The sequence below is a fragment of the Macrotis lagotis genome, chromosome 1, assembly GCF_037893015.1.
Source record: "Macrotis lagotis isolate mMagLag1 chromosome 1, bilby.v1.9.chrom.fasta, whole genome shotgun sequence".
In the NCBI taxonomy this organism is placed as follows: Eukaryota; Metazoa; Chordata; class Mammalia; order Peramelemorphia; family Peramelidae; genus Macrotis; species Macrotis lagotis.
The window spans coordinates 332,578,957-332,603,731 of NC_133658.1; the positions used below are offsets into that span (position 1 = coordinate 332,578,957).

Here is a 24,775-nt window from a genome sequence, read left to right on the forward strand (position 1 = left end):
CCGAGGCCCTTCCGGTTACTGTATTTCCTCCCCTCGCCCTTAGCTCGTCAGTTCCCGGGGGACGGGCTGGGCGCGCGGAGATGACGTACTCCCGCGCCGGAAGCCGCTCCCCTTCGAGCCTGCGGAACCCAAGCGGCGTCCGCGAGTCGGTGTGTGGGGCGGGGGCTGCGCGGGCTGGGGACTGCAGGGCAGCCCGAGGCGGGGGCGACGAGAGCCCGAGTCCATCTGACCCACGCCGCGTGTCTTTGTGTCTCCTTGTCCAGGCGCCATGGCTGCCGAAGGGGCCCGGCCGCTGCGAGTCTCCGCCGGCCCGCGGGCTCCTAGGCGGCGTGTGTCCGTCCCGAGGCCCCGGGTCCCGGAGCGCGCCCTCAGGTCAGTGCCCGGGGCGGGAAGAGGCGCGCGCGGGACTTGTGGGGGTGGGGAGAGTGCCTAGGAGGGGGCCGGTGCCCGAGGGCGGTCTCCTTTTCTTTTCTCCAGCCCCGCCTTTTTCTCTGGTCCAGCTGTTTGTTCCAGTCCGGGCTCTGCGCCCTGACAGCCGCATCTGCCCCGCCAGGGAGCCCTCTTCTGAAATCTTTTCCACAATAGCAATCGGAGCCCCTGTTTATAGGGCGTTTGAAGGCAGGCCCACAGAGTTAAGCGTAATCTTGGGGTGAAGATAGGACCGGTATTAACCCATTCTGCAGTGATGAAATGGAAATTCAGAGAGATGAAATGATTTTAGATTGAGCTGCCCAAATCCCCAAACCAGAACTGACTTTTGCCCAAGATTATGTAGCTAGCAAGCATAGAACCTCAGGTTCTTAAACAAGCCCCCCTTTTTTTCAGTCCAATATTCTTTATATTACCATAAAACTACTGCTACTAATTGACACGTAGTCAAGTTTGGAGATCCCCTTACACACATATTTATATTTGAGCCTCACAATCATGTTCCGGACTATTACTTGCAAGTATTAGATGAGAAAATCTAGGCACACAAATTAAATGACTTGCCTCTGTTCATATGGCTAACAGTCGTCAATGGGAAGATTTGAATCTAAGTCCAGCCCCCTTACTAGAGGGGGGCTATGAGATTTTTTTCCCACATGTTTATAGTTATTTCTAAAATATATCTTTGACTATCACGTGCATAGATCCTTAAAATAGGAAAAGAATATCTGCCTATTTCAGTTCACCCAGTTTTCTCTTTTTTACCTGTAAGAGTAATAAACCATTTTCCTGTATCTCAGATATACAAGCACTTCTTTTATAATCTTATCAGTATTAGTATCATCTTCATATTATATGTAAAGGAACATATTTGGAGAAATTGTGACTTATTGGATCTCATACAGCTATTAAAATGCAATGTGATTATTTGAAACCAGACTTCTGACTTAAATTGGGGGCTTTAAGCACTACACCATGCTGCCTCTGCTTAACTTCCAGTGATAAGGAATTAATATACTTCCTCCTAAGGTATCATATTCTATTTTTAACTAATTCTTTTTGGCCTAATTCTTAGGAAGTTTTCCTTTTGTTGATGTAGAGCTTAATCCACACCTTTAGTATAAACTACCTTAATGATTTTGAAATCTTGAAAATTTTGAGTCATTTAAACCAGTATTTTTCAAATTTTTTATTTGTTTATTTTTTCCAATTATATGTAAAGAATTTTCAGCATCCATTTTTAAAATTTTTATTCTTCCCACCTGTCCTTCCCCTTTCCTAAGATAGCAAGTAATCTGATATAGATTATATATGCACAATCATGTTATGCACATTTCCATGATAATAATGCTTTAAAAGAAGAATCAGCAAAAGGAAAAAGCCACAAGAAAGAAAAAAACAAAAAACAAAACAGTGAAAATAGTATGCTTTGATCTGAATTGAGACATAGTTTTTTTTAACTGGACGTGGATGACATTTTCCATCATAAGCCTTTTAGAATTGTCTTTGATCACTGTATTACTGAAAAGAACTAAGTCTTTCATAGTTGATCATCACACAATATTGTGGTTACTGTGTACAATGTTCTTCTGTTCATGTCACTCAGCATCACGTAAGTTCATATAAATCTTTCCAGGTTTTTCTGAAATATGCTTGCTTATCATTTCTTATAGAATTCCATTAAGTTCACATACCACAGCTTGTTCAGCCATTCCCCAAATGGACATCCCCTCAATTCTCCTCAATTTTTGTGCCACCACAAAAAGAGCTGCTATAAATAATTTTTGTACATGTAGTTCTTTTTTCCCTTTCTTATGATCTCTTTGGGACTTGTAGTGGTATTGGGGAATCAAAGGTCATGCACAGTTTTAGAGCCCTTTCAGTTTACATTTAACTAGCATTTATTTTTGACCTTCTGTGCCATCCGTTGTACTAGGGAAGGGCACAAATAAATATGCAATTCCTCCACTCGAGGAGCTTCCATGCTATCAGGGAAACAGCATATTGAAGTATATGTAAAATCAATAGAAGGTAATGGGTGGGGTGAGACAGGACCAGATACTAGCAATTGGGGAGAGCAGGAAAGACTCCATGTAGAAGATGTAATAATGATATCTCCCATTTATATAATACTTTAAGTTTTATTTTTAAAAAGTGAAAAAACTTTCCTTACAATCCTGAACCTCAGGTAGTTCAAGAGAGCATTCTGTTATACAAAGTTTAGGTAAGAATTAATCCTTGCTCTGATGTTCATATTTTAGTGGATGATAGGATACTAATATAGACATCTATGTCATCTGTAATACACAACATAAGTTTCAGAGATTAGTAGTAATACTTTTGGTAAGAGACAGCTTGGTGTAGTGACTAGAGAGCTGTCCTTGACATCATTAAGCCATGGGTTCGGATCCTGACTGTGAGAAGTATTGGCTATGGTCCAAGGCAAACTACTTTCTGTCTCAGTGCACCATGCTACTCTCTAAGACTATAAATTGAAGAAAGGTGCCATTCTGCATTTATAGAGGAATTTCTTCTTTGGAAGTTTCCTATACAAATGAAATCATATGTCCAGAAAAAAAAACTGCATTAGAAAGTTGCAAAAAAATGTTACATTTGAGGAGAAAAGGTTTTTGTGACATTTGGGGCAGGAAAGTCTTCATGAAAAAATGGATTTGAGTTGAACTTTTAGTGTGTTAGGATTTCAACAGGTGAATTGGACTAGGGAATCATAGGGAACAGCATTAAAGGCACAGGAAAGGGAAACACAAGTTTGGTTCAGGGGATGCTTTGATTACAACTTAGAGCACATAAAGGAGGGTAAACTGATAAAGATTACAACTTGGAGGATCTTTGCCAAGCAGAGGGTTTAAATTTCTTTGACCAGGCAATAGGGAGGCACTTAAGACTGAGAGATGAGGTTATCAGATATGGGCATGAGTGATTATTTTAGGTCCAATTATGGTAGGTCTTTGAATTCTTTGAATTGAAAGGTAGGAGTTTGAATTTTGTCTTTAGGAAATAGCTTATTGAAGGGGCATAGATTTCAACTGCAAAGGGCCCAATGACTTCTAAGGGCCCTCCTCTTCATTTTAAAGATTAGGAAACCAAGACCCAGAGAGCTTAAATAACTTCCTCAAAATTACATGTAAATAAATAACAATGCCTAAATTTTAATCCAGGCCCTCTGTCTCACAGACTTAGCTTTTTTTTTTTTTTTTTTTTTTTTAGATTTTTCAAGGCAATAGGGCTAAGTGGCTTGCCCAAGGCCACACGGCTAGGTAATTATCAAGTGTCTGAGGCCAGATTTGAACTCAGGTACTCCTGACTACAAGGCCAGTGCTCTTATCCACTGCACCACCTAGCCGCCCTGATTCAGACTTAGCTTTTTTTCCACTCTACTGTATTTTAGAAATTTAGAGCTTTTGAAAAAATATTTTCAGATCTCTGGCAATATCTAGTTAGAGCTTTGTGATCTTTAATAATTTGGTAGCATGATACAGTTTATAAAGCACTTTCATAGTTGTATATTACTTCAAGTATTAGGATCTTGGGGTTTTAGAGCTTTAAGATATTGGAAATCATAATATAGCTCCTTGTTTCACATATTGTTTTTTACATGTGAAAGAACAAGTATAAAGTCATAGAAATTTAGCACTTTGGGCTCAAAAGGTGAGCATCAAAGGTAGGAAGTCACAGACTGAAAAATACAAGAATCCAGCTTTTCTGATTTCTCTATTTAGTTAATCACTTCTGCCACTAAGCTATACTCCATGAGGGCAAATGATAGGTTAGGGATAGGGTATTATGTGTTTGGCACAATTTCATGCATATGATAGGCACTTAATAAATGTTTAAATTGAGAGGAAAAAATAAATAGTGTAGACAAAGTGGAAGGAAAGAAAAAGAGAAGAGTACATTTAAGAAGACTGCTTGTCCCTCATCTCATTCAGTGGCACCAGTTAAATTAGTTACTTGTGTGTTCCCCATTATCTGGTTTCCCAGAACATTGAAATTCATGTTAAAGCAACATATATTAGTTTATCTTGACTTTCTGAACAGTTACCTGTATGTTCCTATTGTCTCCCAGAGCATTGAATGAAAGTCATGTTAAAAACAGCATAACAGTAGTTTGTCTTGACATGCTAAACTTTTCTTGTTTTTAGAATTCATCTTAGAATGTTCAATCAAAAGAATCACTTAAAATATTTAAGATAATTAGGCTAATTTTCAGCTTCATTTGACTACATTAACATTTTACTTCTTGTCTGTAAAATGATATAGATTATGAGGAGCTGAATGAAAAAGTACCTCTTGACATGGATATTTGAGAAAAATTTTTTTATTTACATTAAGAAGCAGCAATCACCTCTAATTGACTGTTAGTAAGAAAATAGTAACTACTTGAAGGTTGTTCCTTATATAACGGTAGGAATTGCATGTTATTGTCAAGGTCTGGATGAGTATGTGAATCTTTAAGTATATATTGGTTACTGTCCCTTAGGACTCTTTAATGTGATCTTGATCTGATTCATTTAGCTTTAGGTAGGAAAAACTGGTTTATAATTATGAATGGTGTAATCCTGGGAATTCTTTACTAGGGCATTGAGAAAATATAGAAAACTATCAGCCATTATAAATCAAGGTATTTATAAAAATCTAATCACATTTATATGATGCTTTAGTTTTTCAGTTATTATCACCATTTTATTTGTGAGGAAAATAACACTCATGGAAGTAGAACTGACTTACTCAAGGTTGCCCAACTGATTAGTTTTAGTTTTAGAACTCAAATCTCCTGATTCTGAGTCTAGTACTATCTGCTATATCACATTGTCTTGGGGGCAGTATGACATGTCAGTGACTTTTGAAAAAGTAAACCTGACTATTATTTCAAAATAAAACAAAATGACAAAATGACCACAGCTACTAGTGCAGTCTTCAGTATGACTAGTATTGCCACAACTACTGCAATTTTCAGAACTCTCAGGCTTTTTGTCCTGTAGGATTTTACTACTCCCTGCTACAGTTGAAGTGGTAATAAATAAATCTGTCAGCTCCTTTTGATTACAGTGTGCCAAACAGACAAATTTTTCCCCCAATGAATTGACTGTTTTGGCATTCAATAGAAGTTTGGTTTTCTTCCTGACTTTAAATGATAAAATTCTATCATGGACTGGTGAGTATCACAATATTAGAACTCGAAAGAGTTTTAGAGATTATCTAGTCTAATTTTTTTCATTTTATAGATGAGAAATCAGTATTAGAGAGTCAAGTGCCTTACTAGAGTCATACAACCCGAAAGTGGCAGGGGATAGCTCCTTGATATGAACACGTATCTTTAAGATTTTTTTATGTATCCTGGGTTCTTAGGCTTTCTAATAGATTGTGTTTATTTTATAGTGGCTTGAAACTTTTTGGTTGCTTCAGCTAATTAGTCAGTCTTCTTTTTGTTTGCTACTTTACTGTTTGTACTTATTAGGAAGATTATTAGGAAGATACTCCTAATGAACATAATTAATGTTATTTGCTCAAACTAAGGAAGTACATTTGTATTATGATATTAGTGAAAGATTCATTTCTACTTCTTTTGGATTTGAGTTTTCATATTTTCATAGTTAAAAGGACTGAAGTTATGGAAAAAATTGTGGTCAGATTTGAACAAGGTATAATCTGCTTTCCTTACTCTCTTTGTTCTTTCTTTGGTATATTTGGTGGTTTTTATAGGGTACTTTCATATTTAACTTCTATTTTCTTTACCTGTCCAGTTATGCTCTGAGAAACTTTTCTTTCTCAGAAGGGGAAAATTTTGATTTGATTACATAAATTTATAGGCAATTCCAAACAGTATTCTTTTACACTGTAGCTGATTACAGAATATGCCTTAGCTATCACCTCCTCCACTAAGAATACTACACTTTGACTAACAAACTTCTCATTCACTGGAGACTGATTAGATACTACACTATAGAAACAGATTGTAGTACCCAAGTTAGGCCCTTAATCAGTTATACTCCTGAGGTTTGGAATATTTAGGAGTCATATTTTAAATATTTTTCCTGCCTTGACCTTTGTTCATATTTCCTGAATGAGTATATATATTTCCTGCTTCAAGTAGTTGTTCAGTTGCATTGAGTTGGTGCAAGTGTTTGCCCTAGTGTGATTGTACATTTGGTTCTTGTCCTTTAACTGCAATCTTTCTGAAGAAGTTAGTAATCATCTTGGTGATAATTATATTGATCACTTTTTGAGATTTTAGCATATGAATCTAATATGAAGGGATTAAAAATATTTGTGATTGTTGTGTCATACCATTAAGCAAATTAAATTTAAAAATAGATTTTTTCAGGTGTTCTTTTATTCAGGTAATATGTTTCAGGGTAGAACTGTGTGATAAAAACTGAATACGTTATAAACTTTTTACATTGAAAATGCATGTGGCATATGTTAATTTCATAATGGTGGAATAAGTTATAGTGTCTGCTATTTCAAAAATCATTTTGTTAAAATGTTTATAAATAAATGTATTTTCAATGCATGGTGATAACTGTAAGATTTATGGTGCATTAACTATAAAAGTATAACATATTAATTGTTTAACATGATATTATATTGCCAATATTGATACTAATATATATTTTTTAGCATTCATATTTGTACTGTCCTTTTGAGCAGAACTAATACGATATTTTGATGTGCCACAGGTAAATTTTTCCATAACCTTATGGAGAGAAAGGACTTTGAGACATGGCTTGATAACATTTCTGTTACATTTCTTTCTCTGACGGACTTGCAGAAAAATGAAAGTCTGGATCACCTGATTAGTCTGAGTGGAGCAATCCAGCTCAGGCATCTCTCCAATAACCTAGAGACTCTGCTCAAGAGAGACTTCCTCAAACTTCTTCCCCTGGAACTCAGTTTTTATTTGTTAAAATGGCTCGATCCTCAGACCTTACTCACATGTTGCCTCGTCTCTAAGCAGTGGAATAAGGTTATAAGTGCCTGTTCAGAGGTATGGCAGACTGCCTGTAGAAACTTGGGCTGGCAGATAGATGATTCCGTTCAGGACGCTTTGCATTGGAAGAAAGTTTATTTGAAGGCAATTTTAAGAATGAAGCAATTGAAGGACCATGAAGCCTTTGAGACCTCATCATTAATTGGACACAGTGCCAGAGTATATGCACTTTACTACAAGGATGGACTTCTCTGTACAGGTAGGAAATGCAGTGACTCAATGAGTATGATCAAAATTTTATTTTTCTTTGCTCTATTCTAGTGTAGCTTTTTAAATAATCTTCCTGACAAGTGTAGTTTACAGGTACAAAAGCTTTCCCTTACTTTGTCCTTTTACTGCTATGGCCTCCTGCTAAAGGGAAAAAAAAGAAAAAATTCTACTATTTTTCCTCTACTTTACCATCCTGATGAATAGAAATCTTTAGAAATTGTTGAGATCTGACACAGTAAATGAAATGAAAGTCAAGTTTTTTCCTAACTCTATGCTGGTTAGTGGAAGAAGTACACAATTTCACTTGAATAGACTTGTGACATTGACTTCATTAATGCAATATGGGTAAGACATTTTAGATATCATTTTCTTAAAATTTGGGAGTTTAAATGAAGCACAAGCTCAGTATGAGTTGGAAGCTGAAAAAAACAGCTGATAATTGAGCTGTATTAAAATATATCTTGAAGGAATAGGGATGTGGTCATCCCATTGTATTCTGCCTTTGACTAACCATGTATAGAATTTTGTTTTTAGTTCTGGACAATGTATTTTAGGAAGAGCTAAATTGGAGAGTATCCAGAAGAGGGCAACCAAGATGCTGGACTTTGAATCTATGATATTTGAAGATTTAGTTGGAGGATGTAGGGATGTTTAACTTGGAGATGCGAAGGCTAAAGCTTTCAGGTACTTGAAAGGTTGTTGTGTGGAAGAGAGATTAGATTTTAGGATCAGAGTTCAGAGATGTAGAACTGGAAGGAGAGGTCATCTCGTTCAGGTATTATTAACTTGTGTTCTGTGAACCTGGTTCTTAAAATTCTTATAATTGGTTTCCTTTCTAATACTATGTTCTTTATTTTATGCATTTAAAAATATTCTGAGAAGGATCTGTTCGCTTTGTTACATGACTACAAGCATCCATACTTTTTAGATGAGAAAACTGAGGTCTAGAAAGATGAAGTAATTTGTGGAAGATCATATCAAGATTATGTGGCAGAAGTGAGATTTGAACCCAGGTCTTCTGACTGTCAACCATTGCTCTTTGAATTGGACCATGATGACTCTGTTCTTCTTGGCCTCTAAAGGCCAAAGTAGAAGCAATGAATGGAAAATTACAAAGGGACAAATTCAGACAGTGCAAATAAAACTTTCATATAATGTAGAAATATCAAAAAATGTTATGAGCTCCTTTGGGAGGTAATGATTTCCCCAGCCTTGGGTCTTTAAGAAAAGACTTAAGTGCTGTAAGGAGATTCTTTTAGGGATTGTATGATTCAGACTGAAATTCTGTGATTCCTTAACTTTGAGCAACTAATTTAATCTTTATGGCATAGCTAAAACGTTTATTTCTCTTGAGATCTGGTCCATCTCTAGATGACTTGATAAATATCTGCTGACTTGCTTTATGATTAAAATGAGCTTTGGGCTTAGTTATTTCTAAGAACCTTTTCAGAACTAACATTTCTTTCCTATGTTTGATAGGATAAGGGAATAGAGGATAAAAAATAGGATTTTTCCACTTCCATTCTCATCTCCAATACATCCTTGATATCCCTCTCATAACAGCTCATGTTCCTGTTTAGTCATGTCATTCTTGTGCTTAAAAAAATTCTTATACCTAGTGTTTAACATTTTATTTTGGCATTCAAGGGCCTCTTTAACGTGGCACACTATTGGATATTATATTATTTCCCCTCAGAGCAGTGCTGTGGAGTCAGACTGGATGACTCTCAAACCAGAGAACATACCCCGTACCTTTCCCCCTTTGTGCCTTGTTCACTCTGCTTTTCCTGAAATAATTTCCCCCATTTTTTTTTTGGCCTGTTGAATTCCTTCCCATCTTGTAGTCTGTGAAACCATTTGCCATAAACCTTCTTTTGGTCCTTCTTTCAGCAACAGTATTCTTTCATACAGCTATAAAGTAGCTCTCTTAACAATTTTTTATATCACTTTTATATTTTAATGTATTTTTATGTACTGTGACTATCTGGATTTTTAAATTCATTTGGTCATATGTAAACATGGAAAAAGGACTTTAAAGTTCATCTAGTTCAGCCTCCTCATTTTACAAATGAGGAAACTGAGACTTACAAAGGTAAATAGACTTACACATGACTAGTAAGAGGCCAATCTGGGATTTAAATCGAAGCCTTTTCCTTTCAAAGTCAGTACTCTTTCCATTGTTATTCCTATCTTTTAGGACAGAAAAAAAATGAGGGGTCTACATGATTGATATATGTTGTAGAGTATCAAATATTGTTTTATATGCTATTGAGCAATATTGCTAAAGGACAGATAATTAGAAAGTAGTACATGACAAATGATGGACTGTATTAATAAGAAGTTGGACAGGGAGTACATAAGGTTAATAGTGATGAGGGGGAGGAAAAAAGGAAGTGGCATGCAATTTTAAAATAATTTGCAAGCACTTTTCGAAGAGGAGTTCACTTTGTTGGTGGACAGAGCTATGTAAAATATAACATTGTGACAGCATATTGTAGTGGAAAAGGCCTTCAATTTGTAATCAGAAGACCTGAGTTTGAAACTGAGTTCTGCCACTGCCTATCTCTGACAGTGCTGTCACTTAATATTGACAAATCAGTAAGATAAACAGGGTGATATAGTGGATAAAAAAACTGAATGGCATCAGAATTCAAATCCTAGGCAAATTTGACCTTGGGCAGGTCATTTAACTTCTCTCAATCTCAATATTCTTTTGTAAAATGAGGATAATTACAACCATAGTACTTATTAAGAATTGTTGTTAAGGGAAAATGAAATTAGATATGCAAAATTAAAGTGCCATATAAATGTCATTATGATTTTTTAACATTTCTGAATCAGTTTCCTAATATATAAAACAGGGATAGTAATTGTGCATGACTTTCCTCCACAAGCATTGTGAACAATGATTTATAAATTTTTAAGTGTCACAGAAATGTGTTTTTATTTACTAGCATCATGCTTTAACTAACTTGAGTTCTCAAGTACTTCCAGTTGCCCCATTATTTTTGAGCTACTGGTTTTATTTCTGTGCTGCAACAGCATGCTAGTGTGGTAGAGTCAAAACAACAGTGCTGGATTTTCAAATAGTTGGTTCAAATACTGACTATGCCAGTTAGTAACTGAGTGAACTTGGGTAATTTCTCTTTAAACCTCATTTTTCTCAGTCATCAAATGAAGATTTGGACCAGAAGATCTCTAAGATCTTTCCTAGCTCTTAAGTTTTAAGATCTAAGTCTTTGTTCTTTCTCTGTTTTTGGCAGTTAGAAAGAGTAGAGATGGCATTTATCCTAATAGTTACAGGTGTACGCATTGAGTAACCTGCCTGAATGTTTGAAATGAACAAAATTGGGGTGGTTAGGTGGCGCAGTGGATAGACCACCAGCCCTGGAGTCAGGAGGACCTGAATTCAAATTTGGCCTCAGACACTTAATTGCCTAGCTGTGTGACCTGGGCAGCAAGTCACTTAACCCCATGGCCCCTTAAAAAAACAAAAATTAAAAAAAAAGAAAAGAAAGACAAAAGAAATGAATAAAATTTTTTTGGGCTAAGGACTTAGCAGTGGTGTGTTCTAGAATGATACTTGTATGCATTTTATCTTGTCATTCATTAATAGCTAAGAAGTTAGTATTGTGATTTTTTTTGTGGACATTTCTAGAAATGACTCTTTAACAATCTAGTGCTAATTAGAAGGAATATAGAACAAATTAAAAGAAACAGACTTCTTCTGCCTCCTGAAGTCAGAATTTTTAAATTGACAATAGAATACGAGGTATTTTTAGGCCCATATCCATCTCTTGATCGGTTAGTTATTTGAACCTTGGAAGTATTTTAGCTTAGGTCTACTACATTGGTTTGCTATGCTCTCTGCTTTTCCCTGCTTATGTTGCAACTTTTATTCTTCTCTGATATTTTTATTAACATTGAAGTATTATTTGCATTGTGCTTTCAAAATAGTGATATTTGTGATTACATTTAATTTTATTTCTGGCTTGTGTAAAACCAGTCAACTCCTATTTATCATTGAGTGTCCAGAATAAAATGATTCTATCTCTACAGATCCAAATTGGTTTTGCTTTATGTGTAGCTGCATGAAGCTATAGAAAGAATCATTGAACTGAGAATCAGTTATCATAACTTCCATTCTTGATGTTACCACTAATATGTACTCCATGATATTGGGCTAATTTCTTCATTTTCCTTGGTCCTAATTTTCCATATTTATCAAATAAATGATCTCTTTGAGTTTGAATTGAGCAGTAATATGCCTGACTGTTTCAGTGATAAAAAAAAAAATCTGATTATAGTACCGGTCCAACAGTAAGTCTCTTATAGTTATAGCATTCTAAAATTTATTAATGCATTTTTATGTGGCATTGTAAGGTTTAGAAAGGTTTCTCTACAGTAACCTTACAATGAAGACCAGATGGGTCAACCTCTTTTTACAGATGAGGTGATTGATGCTCTTTGGGAGGTTATAATCTACTCAAATTACACAATTGTTAGGATTTGAGGTTGACCTGAATCCAGTTCATCTGGACTCTTTAAATTCAGTACTCAGAGTTTCTCTCTGGGTTCAGGAAGGAAGGAGACTAGGAATAAGAATATCTGGCCATGGGGCAGCTAGGTGTCGCAGTGGATAGAGCACCAGCCCTGGAGTTTGGAGTACCTGAGTTCAAATCCAGCCGCAGACACTTAATAATTACCTAGCTGTGTGGCCTTGGGCAAGCCACTTAACCCCATTTGCCTTGCAAAAACCTAAAAGGAACCCCCAAAATCAGAATATCTGGCCAAATCAGTAGTTGTGTACAGATTTTACCATTGCAGAATAGAACTTTCCTGAATTCTGACAGACATTTTCTTTATCTTTAGGTCATCAAATTGAAAAACTAATGCAGCTTCCTCTGTAAACTAGTTTAAATCTGAATTAAAATGGGACAGCTAGATCCAAACCCAAACTAGAAGCAAGTTATTTTCATTCTTGCTCATTCACACAGAGTATTTTACAGGTTACAAAATTATTCTTCCTTTATAATAACCTAGGAATTCAAAGAAAAAATGAAAAATTTAAGGAGCTTAAATTTTACTAAGGGAATTCATCATATGCAGAGAGAAGTAAATAGAACACAATTTAAGGAAAACTAACGACTTAGAATAGGCATTCTTTTTTTTAACTGTAATTTTCCTCCCACTAGTTGTTATCTTATTTTTTCTAATTTCAGGTAAAGATAATTTTTAATATTCCTTTTCACAAAATTTTGAATTCTAAATTTTTCCTTTCATCTCTTTTCTCCCTCCTCTGGAAAGATGGTAAAACAATTTGATGATAGGGTGTGTGTGTGTGTGTGTGTGTGTGTGTAATCTTGTGAAATCTATTTCCATTATCATGTTGTGAAATAGTTTGCAAGAAAAAAAATTAGTTTACAAAAGGGGAAAACCATGGGAAAAAAATTAAGTGAAAATAGTATGCTTTGATTTCCACTAAGACTTAATACTTCATTGTCTGGAGGTGGATGGCATTTTCCATCATGGGATTTTTGGAATTGTCTTGGATTTTTGTATTGCTGAGATGAACTGTCAGATTATCACATAGTATTGCTGTTTTTTTGGTACCATGTTCTCCTGGTTCTAGAACAGATATATATAAAAATTTAATTTAATTTTTCCAATTACATGCAAAGATAGTTTTCAATATTCATTTTTGAGTTTGACGTTTTTCTACCTCTTCCTTCCCTTCTTATTCTTTCCCATGACATGTTCAGTTGTGTCTAACGTATTTTCATGTTAATCATCTTGTGAGGGAAGAATTAGAAGGAAAGGGAAAAAATCCCTGAGGAAGAAAGAAAATCCATAAAAGAAGTTTTAAAAAGTGAACATTTTATGTTGTGCTCTGCATTCAGATGCAGAGTGTGGATGGCATTTTTCTTCACAAGTCTTTTAGAATTGTCCTTGATTACTGAACTGCTGTGAGTAGCTCAGGTCATCATAGTTGATCATCTCACAATGTTGAGGTTAAATTGTACAATATTCTCCTGGTTTTGCTTCACACAGCATCTGTTAATGCAAGTCTTTCCAGGCTTTTCTGAAGTCCATCCATAGAGCAGGCATTCTTCACCTGAGGTCTCTGGATTAGGATTTCCCCCCCCCACAAAACATACTTTGTAATTTAATCTATAATAACATTTTCTCCTACACTTTTTAAAAATCTTAATAGTATCTTTTTTTTTCAGTTACAAAGCAATAGTTTTCAACATTAATTTTTGTAGAAGTTACTTTTCCCTTCCTTCCCTGTCCCTCTCCAAGACAGCAAGCAATCTTACATAGTTATACATGTACCATCATGTTAAACATATTTTAAAAAGGTAAAAATGGTGTTTTTTGATCTGCATTCAGTCTCCATAGTTACGAATCAGTGTTTTTTTTTATTTTGATAACTATATTTCAACATAGTTCATTTCCTTGGTATATACTTGGAATCAGGACATCCTAAATTCAAACCCAGCCTCAGACATTTGCTAGCTATGTATCCCTAGGGCAAGTCACTTAACTTTTATCTGCCTGAGTTTACTCATCTGTAAAACTGGAATTATAACAACTGCCTTTCAAGGTTGTTGATTTGATAAAACAAGATATTTGTAAAGTGCTTTGCAAACCTTAAAGCACTGCATAAATTTAACAATTATAATTTAGGCATTTAGAAGCATTAGACTTCTGATTGCCAAAGTGGTCCTTTCTGCAACAAAAAAAAGGTGAGGAACCCCTGAACAAGAGGACTAAGGAAAGTATTCTCATAGAAGGGAGTACTTGAGCTTTATCTTGAAGGGAAGTAAGGCTTCTAGGAGGTAAAAAATCACTAGATAACAATGGGGTGGGGCAAAGACATAAATGCCAAGTTTGAAGAATATTAAGTACACTAGTTTCCCTGGAATGTAGAGCTTTTGGAGGACAATAGTGTAAGATAAATCTAAAAGATATGTGGAGGCAGAATTTTGTTAAGAATTGTTAGCTGATTAGATAAGGGGAAAGGAAAAATAAGAAGTAATTATGTTTGTGGAACCTCATTGATTGGTCTTCTCAACAGAAATAGGGAAGTTAATGGTAGAACAGTTTGGAGAGGAAGATGATTTTTTTTTGTTGTTTGCACTTAGTGAGTTTAGTTACTTTTATGACTATAGGTATAAATGTTTAGCAGATACTTGGTAATGTAAGAGTCAGATTAAGGAGACAGTTTAGAATTATTTAGATTTAAGAATCTTCCACAGAGAGATGAGAATTGAACCCAAGGAAACTTAGGGAATCATCAAGACAGAAGAGGAGAGGGGGAGAAACAAAGGAAGGGAGATAGTGAGGACTCAGGATAGAATCAATAACAGTGAGGACTGGGCTATGGATGTTGATCCAGCAAAAGAAACTGGGACTAAGAATATAGGCAGTACAGTGGAGCTCTTTTGAGCTCCTAGAGAACTCCTGAATTATAAATAATCAAGAAGCAAAGTATAAGTGTGATAGATTAATGAATAAAATCACCCTAGAGTCAGAAGTACCTGAGTTCAAATCTGGCTTCAGACACTTAATAATTACCTAGCTGTGTGGCCTTGGGTAAGCCACTTAACCTCATTGCCTTGCAAAAAAAAAAAACCTAAAAAAAATTAATTTGACACATTAAGAAAGTTTAACAACAATATGTGCTAACGTTTTATAGGAAACAGAATGAATAGTCTTGGGATATGGTTGTTAAAGTAAAGTTGTGTAGACTGAGTAATAGATTTGGGAGATTTGGAAAGAGAAATCATAAAGATTTGAGGGAAAAATATGAAAAGTTATAAGAAGGTATGGATTTTCAAACCCTAAAGAGTGGTATATAAAAATGAACAGAAGGTTTATTAAGTATATTGAGAGGTTTTGAGGAAGTTTGACTTTAATAGAAAGACTGAGAGCTATAACAGTAATGAAAAATTTGTGGCTTGATTTTTAAAGCCAATATGAAAAGCTATAGGGTATTAGGAGAAATTTGTTAAGCAAGTTGTTTGTAAGTGTGATAATTGGGGTAGATTTCAGTCATTTTAAAAATCTTTGGGAAGTAGATTATCTAGAAATAGGGAATCCATAATGTGAAATACTTGGAATAAATAGTCATTGTGTAAAATATAGTGCAAATAATTGAAATTGTAACTTGAGATTTTGTGTGATACCATTTGGAAAATAGATCCAGTGAATTAAATTTATTCTGGTCCTATTTTTAAGTGAAATATGTCCCTCCTAGATTTTTTTAGTTCACTTTGACATTAAGACATTAAGTAAATGCATGGATTGGAAAACTTGTTCGCTATGTGGTTTCAAGACAAGTTATCTAAGTTATTTGATTTATAATTAATTTAAAGTTAATGTGTTACATTGATCTGATAATTCATTGTATTAGAAATATTATTAGAAAAGAAGTTTTCTTTGATTCTTTTGAGTTATAAATTTAATTGTTAAAAGATTGATTTTAATATGCTCAAACTGACTTCTTAGTCAAAACTTAGCCCCAGGTTAAAAGTACAGTGATTTGATTTTAGTTGACAATTGGAAATCACAAAAGAGAAAAATTCAGCCTATCGCATCCCTCTGTCCTAAGAATTTCTGCAACTTTTAGTCTCCTACAAATAAGGTTCGATTAGCATTTGGTAGTTGCCACCCATCTTTCAAAATGGTATTTAGGAAGTCCATATTTTATGTATAAATACTATATATATTGGTTATGGTGAAAATATTATTGTGAGCTGTGATTATTATATAGTATCTTAAGTGTTATAACATTCAAATTGTGAATTTTTTAACTCTGAAAACTTAAAGGTTTCTCCCCTGGGAAAATTAACCCCATCTTCCAGCTTCAGATCAAACTCCATAACCTTTTTGCTTGGGCTAAAAAAGAGTCCTTCAACTAGAATTTTATAATATTTAGCCAATATATAATATTTATATATTTATAATGTTTAGCCAGGTGTTAATTTAAACTGTTATTTTTAAAGTATTTTTAATGTTGTAAGTTCAGTATTACAGTATTTTATTTTATTCCAGTTGCAGTGATGAAAAAAATCTGTTTGTTATTTTATTTGATAAGATGTTTTGCCAAATTTCAGTTCTGCTGGTGATGTGTTATAAATTCTGTAATGCTTAAACAAGCTCCAGAGGTGAAAATACCTATTACCCCTAATTAAAATGAGAAAGTTCATAGTATTATGTAAGTTACATTTAAACTTTCAGAATGATTTTCTGTATAAAATAATTTAGAAATGCATTCTACTTAAATGAAATTACCTGAGTAGAAATTGGTTTTTATTTCAAATCCATATTATTGTTTATGATATTGTGCAGATAATTCTTTTAGAAACATAGCTTCTTTTCTTATCTGGATGTTGCCACATTATGAACTGAAAAGTTAAAGGGAAGGAAAATATTTGCAAACTGTAATTATTCTGAAGTACTTGCCTATTATAGTAAAGAGAAAGTTTCAACTGAAATTATTTGGTTATCATTTATGAAAGTTGTACATTTTAACCAACTTAAGTCTTAAAAATTCCAGTTTTAAAGATTTTCTTTTTGCTTTAAGGAATGAATAAGAGGTAAATATCACCAATGGAGAGTTTTACAACTATATTCCTGAAAGTATAATAATTATCTTTTTTATATCAAGATAAATTTTAAGCTGTTTTTGAGAAAGAGAAATAGTTTTAGAAAGGAATGTTAAGTGAAAATCTTTTGTGAGATTTTAAAAAGGCCTGAAAAGTTTTATTTGTTATACAATTTATTGCAACAGCTTGGTTAATGGCAATTGTGTTTAAGCTCTACTGTGATTAGTAGGACTTTGCAACTGAATCCACCCAGAGCTATGATTATTAGAGCTTGCTGTTTAAGATCTTAAAGAATGGGCAGCTTGGAGGCACAGTGGATAGAGTACTGGCCCTGGAGTTAGGAAGACCTGAGTTCAAATATGACCTCAGATATTTAATACTTACTTAGCTATGTGACCATGGGCAACCCCATTGCTTTGCAAAAACAAAAACAAAAGTTCTTATGGGACTCTAATTGATATTATTCTGAGTCTGATTCCAGGTATGATCATCAAGAAATGCTATTGAGCCAATGGTCCATCATGCCAGTAACCCTACGGGGGTGACATCTATGAACTGCAGGTGGAGTTCTCATGGGAAAGGCTGGGAGAACAACTCTTGGCATAGGCTGAGGTAGGATTCTCCTGACTCGATTTTCCCAGTATAACATTTCCTCTTGAATGGAAAGTTTCCCACCTGACTGACTTTAAGCTATCGTGGCTATGACATTTTCTCAATACAATTGGCTACTAATATGACTCTTACCTGGAATTAAATGAAATTAATTAGGGAAGTGTTTTTTCCCTTACTATAACTATGTCCCTATTTTTCTTTTATGGAAAATTTCTATAGTGGTGACAGTTGATCATTGTGAACAGAATATTAAATCTTTATCTCAAAGGCTAAGACTGGAGCACTTCTAAAATATTTTAATAAGATGCAGGTATTAGAATTTTGGTCCTTTCTATATCATAAACAATCAAGTAGATAAATGTTTGGCTATCTCATCAGCCTATTATTAGTTATTTCTTCATGTATAAGATAAGATTCTTTAATATTTCACAATGGCATGGGGATAATTAGACAGTGTTATAAGGATCTGTGAAACTGGGATATCATTCTGTTATTTAGTGAGATTAATATCACAAATATTTTCTGTTCTGTTAAAGAATTTCAGCACATTTAGTTATCTTGAAAGAAGGGAGCCTTTTGGTTCATCTTGTGTTATCTTAAAGAGACATTCAGTTTTACTCAGGATTATTCATTTGAACATAGCTTGTAACTGAAAATGTTTTATTATAAATAGCTTATTTTATATGCACTGTTTGGCAATTGATTTCTCAATTATATACACCTTTCCAGAAACTTTTATTACAATTGAGGATATTTTGACAATTTTTAAATGAATTCATTTTAGTAATAAAAGTTATCTTTTTTAAAGGGTTCTATTATTAGTTCCTTAGCAGGATCTTATCTTCTATGAGGGACTGAACATTAAAAGTAAATAACTAACGTAAGAAGCAAAATAAATAGCTAGAATGAATTTTTTTATCATGACAGTTTTATTTTAAAAAACAAAAACCAGATTAGATAATTACATATACCGAATTAAAAATTGAGTTCAGAATTTTCTATTTTTTTCAGTTATTATTTGCATTTCTTAGATAGATAATAATTTGCTAACCTATATTACAAGACATTTATAAGCAGTGAAATGAAATTTCTTCCCTTTCTGGGACTTGAATCTGATGTGAAGAATGAAATGGATGAACACCAGAAGTTTATTGATGGTGGAATCAATGCCACTTTAAAAGGTACTTTTTAATTTACCTAACTGCATTGGCAGATAGCAAATTCATAACCCCAAAATCCATTCTACATGTCAGATGTTCATAGATTCTTTTAAATTCTTCCTTCAGCTTATTACTGGTAGTGTTCAATATCTGATTTAGATAAGAATAGGTACAGTAAGGAATATGAAAAAATGTAAATTCTTTGGTCTAGAGATTCCTTATTTGATGTTTGTAATAGAGCTATAAGATTCAAGATAATTCCTACTGCCTGATCTGATTACTGGCTAAACAAACTTGAATTAAGATTTATTTTGTAAGAGATTTTAATAGAAAAGTGGATCTCTACAAGTGACCTGAACTGGAGAAGCAAATCCACTAGAAGTTGCTTTGAAGTCCCATCCATTTCAGCATGGCCTTAGAGTTGAGAAGACCAGAGGACCTGCAGATGTTTCAGACACCAAACCCTGTATGAAATGAGATATCTGAGCCCTAAGATATGTTGGACTTATGAAATGGATAGTGGGAATGGGTTATTGAGAAAGATTGCACTGTTATCCTCTGTAAGGTCTGCTTGCTAAAGGGAACTGCCCCAATGGCTCCTGTCAATGCATCAGTCGGTGTGTTTCACAGTGCTCCCCTCACATTGTTTCCCAAATAAGTCCCATAGTTAAAAAATTTGATGAAGCATTTGTCATATCAGTTATTTATATATATATTCATTTGTTTATCTATTTTTTGCAAGGCAATGGGGTTAAGTGACTTGCCCAAAGTCATACAGTTAGTAAATTATAAAGTGTCTGAGGCTGGATTTGAACTCCTGACTCCAGGACCGGTGCTCTATCCATTGTGTCACCTAGCTTCCCCTTAATTAGTTATTAAGAAGGATAGCATCTCTCAGGTGAATCAGATGGGTGTGGCAGGATGAGAGAAATTATTATACTGATATTTATAATCAATTTTTAAATTGGAATCCAGGCAAATCTCCTTTTCTATTTCCTCATTAAGGTCTGACTCTTATTAAAGTCAATCTCTAAAGGACATGGCTGATTGATGATTTTACTCCTAGCTTTCAAGAAACATGCTTTTCTATCTTGGACAGAACTCTACCTCACTAGGAGACTAAACTTCTGTTTAGAGTATAAATATAATTAAGTCTGGGTGAATCCTTACCCTGGAGAAAAGAGAGCCCTATCCTCGTAACCCTCTTTTAGAGATTAGGGTGACCCGATTCTTTAAGGAGGAAAAAACCAACCAGAGATAGATTCCTCCATCCAGATTGTGCTGGAAACTGCTTAAGTCTCATGGTCAAGCCATATTTTCAGGAGGAGAGGCTGAAGACTTTCAAATCATTTCTTCATTATGTCCACAAATAGGGTTAATTTTCCCCTGTCAGGTGCATTCTCTTTTAGAAAAGTATTTAAGATTCTCAGAGTCTCTGTTGGGGGTCTTTGGTTACTAAGAGAAACCATCAACCATCAATTTATTGATTGCCAGCTAATCTAATTAATAAATTTATTATTAATTGTCCCCCAAACTCTATCTCCTGGACTTCTCATTCATTTTATTCCTGGTTCTTCTCTTCTCCTTCTACACTACTTCACTTAATGATTTTTTCAGATCCCATGATTTAATTACTGCCTCTTTACTGATGATTCTCAGATCTATCATTTTCTGCCTCAGTTTCTCTTCTGACCTCCAGTCTTGCATCTCCAGCTGCCTCCAGCTGTATGTTCAGTACACATCTTAAACTCAATATGTCTAAAATAGAACTCATCATACCCCCTAAATCCTACCCGCCTTCTACCTTCCTTATTATTGTTGAGGGCAATACTATCTTACCAGTCTCTCAGGTTTGTAGCCTAGGAGTCATGTTGGATTCTCCATTGTCTCTCACCTCACCATGTCCAAGCTATCGTCAAGGCCTGTTGGTTAATATGTCCCCTTCCTTCTCTGAATCTGTTACTCTTCTAGTGCAAGTTCTTCTAGTTTATTAGAATTACAATAGCCTGCTGGTGGGTCTGATTGTTCTCCCCCCACTCCTACTCCAGTAAACTCCAGTGATTTTTTTTATTACCTCCAGAAGCAAATACAGGTACTTTGTTTGACATTCAGAGACCTTCATAATTCAGCCCCCTCCTACCTTTCCAGCCTTCTTAACACCTTTCTGCCTAGCATGTACTTCAGTGACCCTGGCTTCCTAGTTGTTCCATGAATTAGATATTCCATCTCTTGTCTGCTAACATTTTGTCTGACTGTTCCCATGCCTGGAGGGCTCTCTCTTCTTTACTCTATGATTTCCCCTACTTCTTTTAAGTGTCATCTAAAATCTCAACTTCTACAGAAATCCTTCCCCAATCCCTCTTAATTTTAGTGCTTTCCCTCTGTTAATTATTTTTTCTTCATCCTATTATGTAGCTTACTTTGTATATGTCTGTTTGCATGTTGTCTCCCTCATTAGATTATAAGCTTCTTGAGGGAAAATATGTCTTGCCTCTTTTATGTAACATCCCCCCCTTCCTCTTAGTTCAGTGACTGACATAAATTAGATACCTAATAAAGGTTCATTGCATTATTGAATTAAATAGGCAGTGATGAATAGGATAGTAGACAATGAGAGATTTAAGATTGGGTGTGGGACAGAGATGATAGTAAAAGGGATAATCAGGAGTACATAGGAAGTATAGAAAAGAGATGAAGTAATTTGAGAATAGAGATGACATAACTTATCCACAGTCTTCGTAGCTAGTTTATTGTCCTTACTCACAAATTGATAATTTTTTTACTTTATCATGTTGCCTCTTGGGTTTGACTGATTCAAGAAAAGCTGTGTATCTTGAACTGATGGTGATGACAAGGGATTGGATGATAAGGGATTGTATTTTAGTTTATTTATAATTCTTCTTTCACAAATAATGCTAATTTTCCATTATCTGCAACTACAGAACACAGTTAATTCTTTACTTAATAGAAGTACTAATCTATTGATTTGTAAACATTGTAGCAAACCTCCATTATTGCCATTTAAGTAGTTGTGCCTTGGGGTACTATAGTAAGTTTCACCTTCTCCCAGAAATATATTCGTTAGAGAAGCAATGTAGTTTAGTGGAAAGAGCATTGTACCTGGAAAAGGAAAACCTAAATTTGAGCACTCAGTCTTACTAGCTGTGCAACCTTTGAACAAGCAAGGTTGCTGTGGAGATGGTGCTTTTTTAGACTATAAATATTTTATAAATAGGAGTTTTGACCCTGGGGGTAGAGGTAAGATTGAGAGAATAAATTAATATAAACATGTTTATTTGAATCATAGAATAATACACTTAAAGCAAAAGGAGACCAAAGAAATCTTGTTCAGCTTCGTGATTTTACAGGGAAGGAACCTGAAGTAAAGACAGTTAAACAGTCTTTTCCAAGATCACACAGATGATAAATGGTAGAACCTGTATTTCAACCCAGGTTGTTGTCAAATCCAAAGCTCTTTTATCTCCTAAATATTCTAAATTACTCATTAGGAATTTAGTAAGAGATAAGATTTTTTTATCTCCAAAGAACCTAAATCAAATTAACAGTATTCTCTTTGCCTTTTCATAGGTTTTAGGATTGATTGGCATTTTAGAGATCATTTAGTCCAGAGAAGAGAGTCTCCCTCATTTTATAAATGACACAGCTAGGTGGCACTGTGGATAAAGTGCTAGGCTTGGAAAAAGGAAGCCCTTGAGTTTAAATGTGAATTCAGGCACTTATTAGCTTTGTTACACTGGGCAAATCAGTTAACTTTTGTTTGCCTCAGTTTCTTTTGCTGTAAAATGGGGATAATAACAGTACCTACTTCATAGGGCTATTATGTGGAATAAATGAGATAATATTTGTAACCCAGTGCTATAGAAAAGCTTATTCTTTCTGACCCTTTATAAATGAAGAAATTGAGGTTAATAGAATTTTTGACTTAGCTAAGGTCATATGAGTAGTAAGATAGCAAAATTAGAATTTGTATTCCCATTCTTCTGCCTCTCTATATCTAATCTATCTACTCTGTTGTCCCTGGGAAATCTGCGTCATTGCAATTTGGAATGCTTTCACGTATTTCAGAATGAGTTCATGAAGCTGCAGGGGGAACTCTGCTAAAGTCATCTTGGAATTTGAGGCTTTTCTGGTGACATTGTCCATTCAGCATTATGTATACTTTTATATGTGTATAGTCTAACTATTCTTGACATTCCATTACTCTGTTTTTGTTTTTTGTTTTTGAAGGGTCAGATGACTTGTCTGCAAAACTCTGGGATGTGAGCACAGGACAGTGTATATATGGCATCCAGACCCACACTTGTGCTGCTGTGAAATTCGATGAACAGAAACTTGTGACAGGATCCTTTGACAACACAGTAGCCTGTTGGGAATGGAGTTCAGGAGCCCGAACCCAACACTTCCGAGGACATACAGGTGCAGGTATGGTCTTTTGAATCCTTGTTTTAGCCTGGGTTCCTTTCCAGATGTGCAGTTCTTTTTCCATGGTTGTTATTGGACATTTCCTTTTATTTATACTGTTAATAGTATGAGGGTGCTCATCTAAGTTAATTATTTTATATTTTTTAAACTTTGGGGATTGAGGTTTTTAAATCTGGGATTAAACCTCTTTGCTGGACTACATGGAATTCAAGCTAGAGCTTCATCTTTTTACAGAGGAGGAAACTAATGCCAAGAGAGTTAAGTGACTTGCCCAACATTACCAGTTAAACTATTTAACTATTAAACTATTTCACCGATTTCTATTAAGTCATACTCCAGAGTCTTATATTCTTTCCTTTTGCAGTGTCCGATATTACCTTATAACTAAATATTATTCTTTATACATGTTGGGTATATTTTTTTCTGTAATTCATCTGCAGATCATTTTACTTATTGCTTAAAAATCTTAGTGGAAATCTATTTCACAGATTCCATTTTCATAGATTCTCAAGTAATAATAAAAAAAATCCTTTACATTTATAGAGCATGTTAAATTTACAAAGGTTTTCCCGTGAATTATCTCATTTTATTAAGCAAAGATTAATTAAGTACCTACTGAGTGCAGAGAAATGGGCCAGACATTGGGGGAGGTATCATATTTAGATAAGATCTTGGCTCTGCCTTAGTGGAACTTAGAGGGGGGGGATAAGGCATAGACATACTTCTATAATACTCAATACACATGACACATACATTAAAGAAATGCTATAAGATGTCTGTGGGAGAATATCATTACTGATCTAGAGGATCATGCAGGGAAGACTTTCTAGAGGAAGTTGCTTTTGACTTGAGCAAAGAAAAGAAGAAATAGAAATTCAAAGAAAAGTTGGAGGAAACTCATTCCAGAGGAGTTTATGATCAAAAGTACTGAGAGAACAGGGTAAAGAATATTCATGGGGGCAGCTAGGTGGCATAGTGGATAAAGCACCGGCCTTGGAGTCAGGAGTACCTGGGTTCAAATCCGGTCTCAGACACTTAATAATTACCTAGCCGTGTGGAACTTGGGCAAGCCACTTAACCCCGTTGCCTTGTAAAAGCCTAAAAAAAAAAACAAAACAAAAAAAAGAATATTCAGGATGCCAAATATTTGAAGCTATAAAGTTTGTATCAGATTGTGAAGGGTCTAAAGAAATTTGAAGATTTTATTAATAATTTATCTTTTTGTACAAATGATTTTTATGCATTACTAAAATATTCTTGTTTAAGAGTAAACGTAACACCCCCTCCCCCCAAAA

General features: G+C 34.8%; 1 protein-coding gene across 1 annotated transcript in view; it reads left to right on the forward strand.

Moving 5' to 3' along the window:
• The first annotated feature begins 64 nt into the window (after positions 1-64).
• Positions 65-24,775, forward strand: part of FBXW2 (F-box and WD repeat domain containing 2) — a 30,290-nt gene continuing 5,579 nt past the window's right edge. The window contains exons 1-4 of the mRNA XM_074211706.1: positions 65-149; positions 264-372; positions 7,131-7,640; positions 23,286-23,480. Of these exons, the coding sequence (XP_074067807.1) occupies positions 81-149; positions 264-372; positions 7,131-7,640; positions 23,286-23,480 (883 nt within the window). The 5' untranslated portion in view covers positions 65-80. The remainder of the gene's footprint in view (positions 150-263; positions 373-7,130; positions 7,641-23,285; positions 23,481-24,775) is intronic.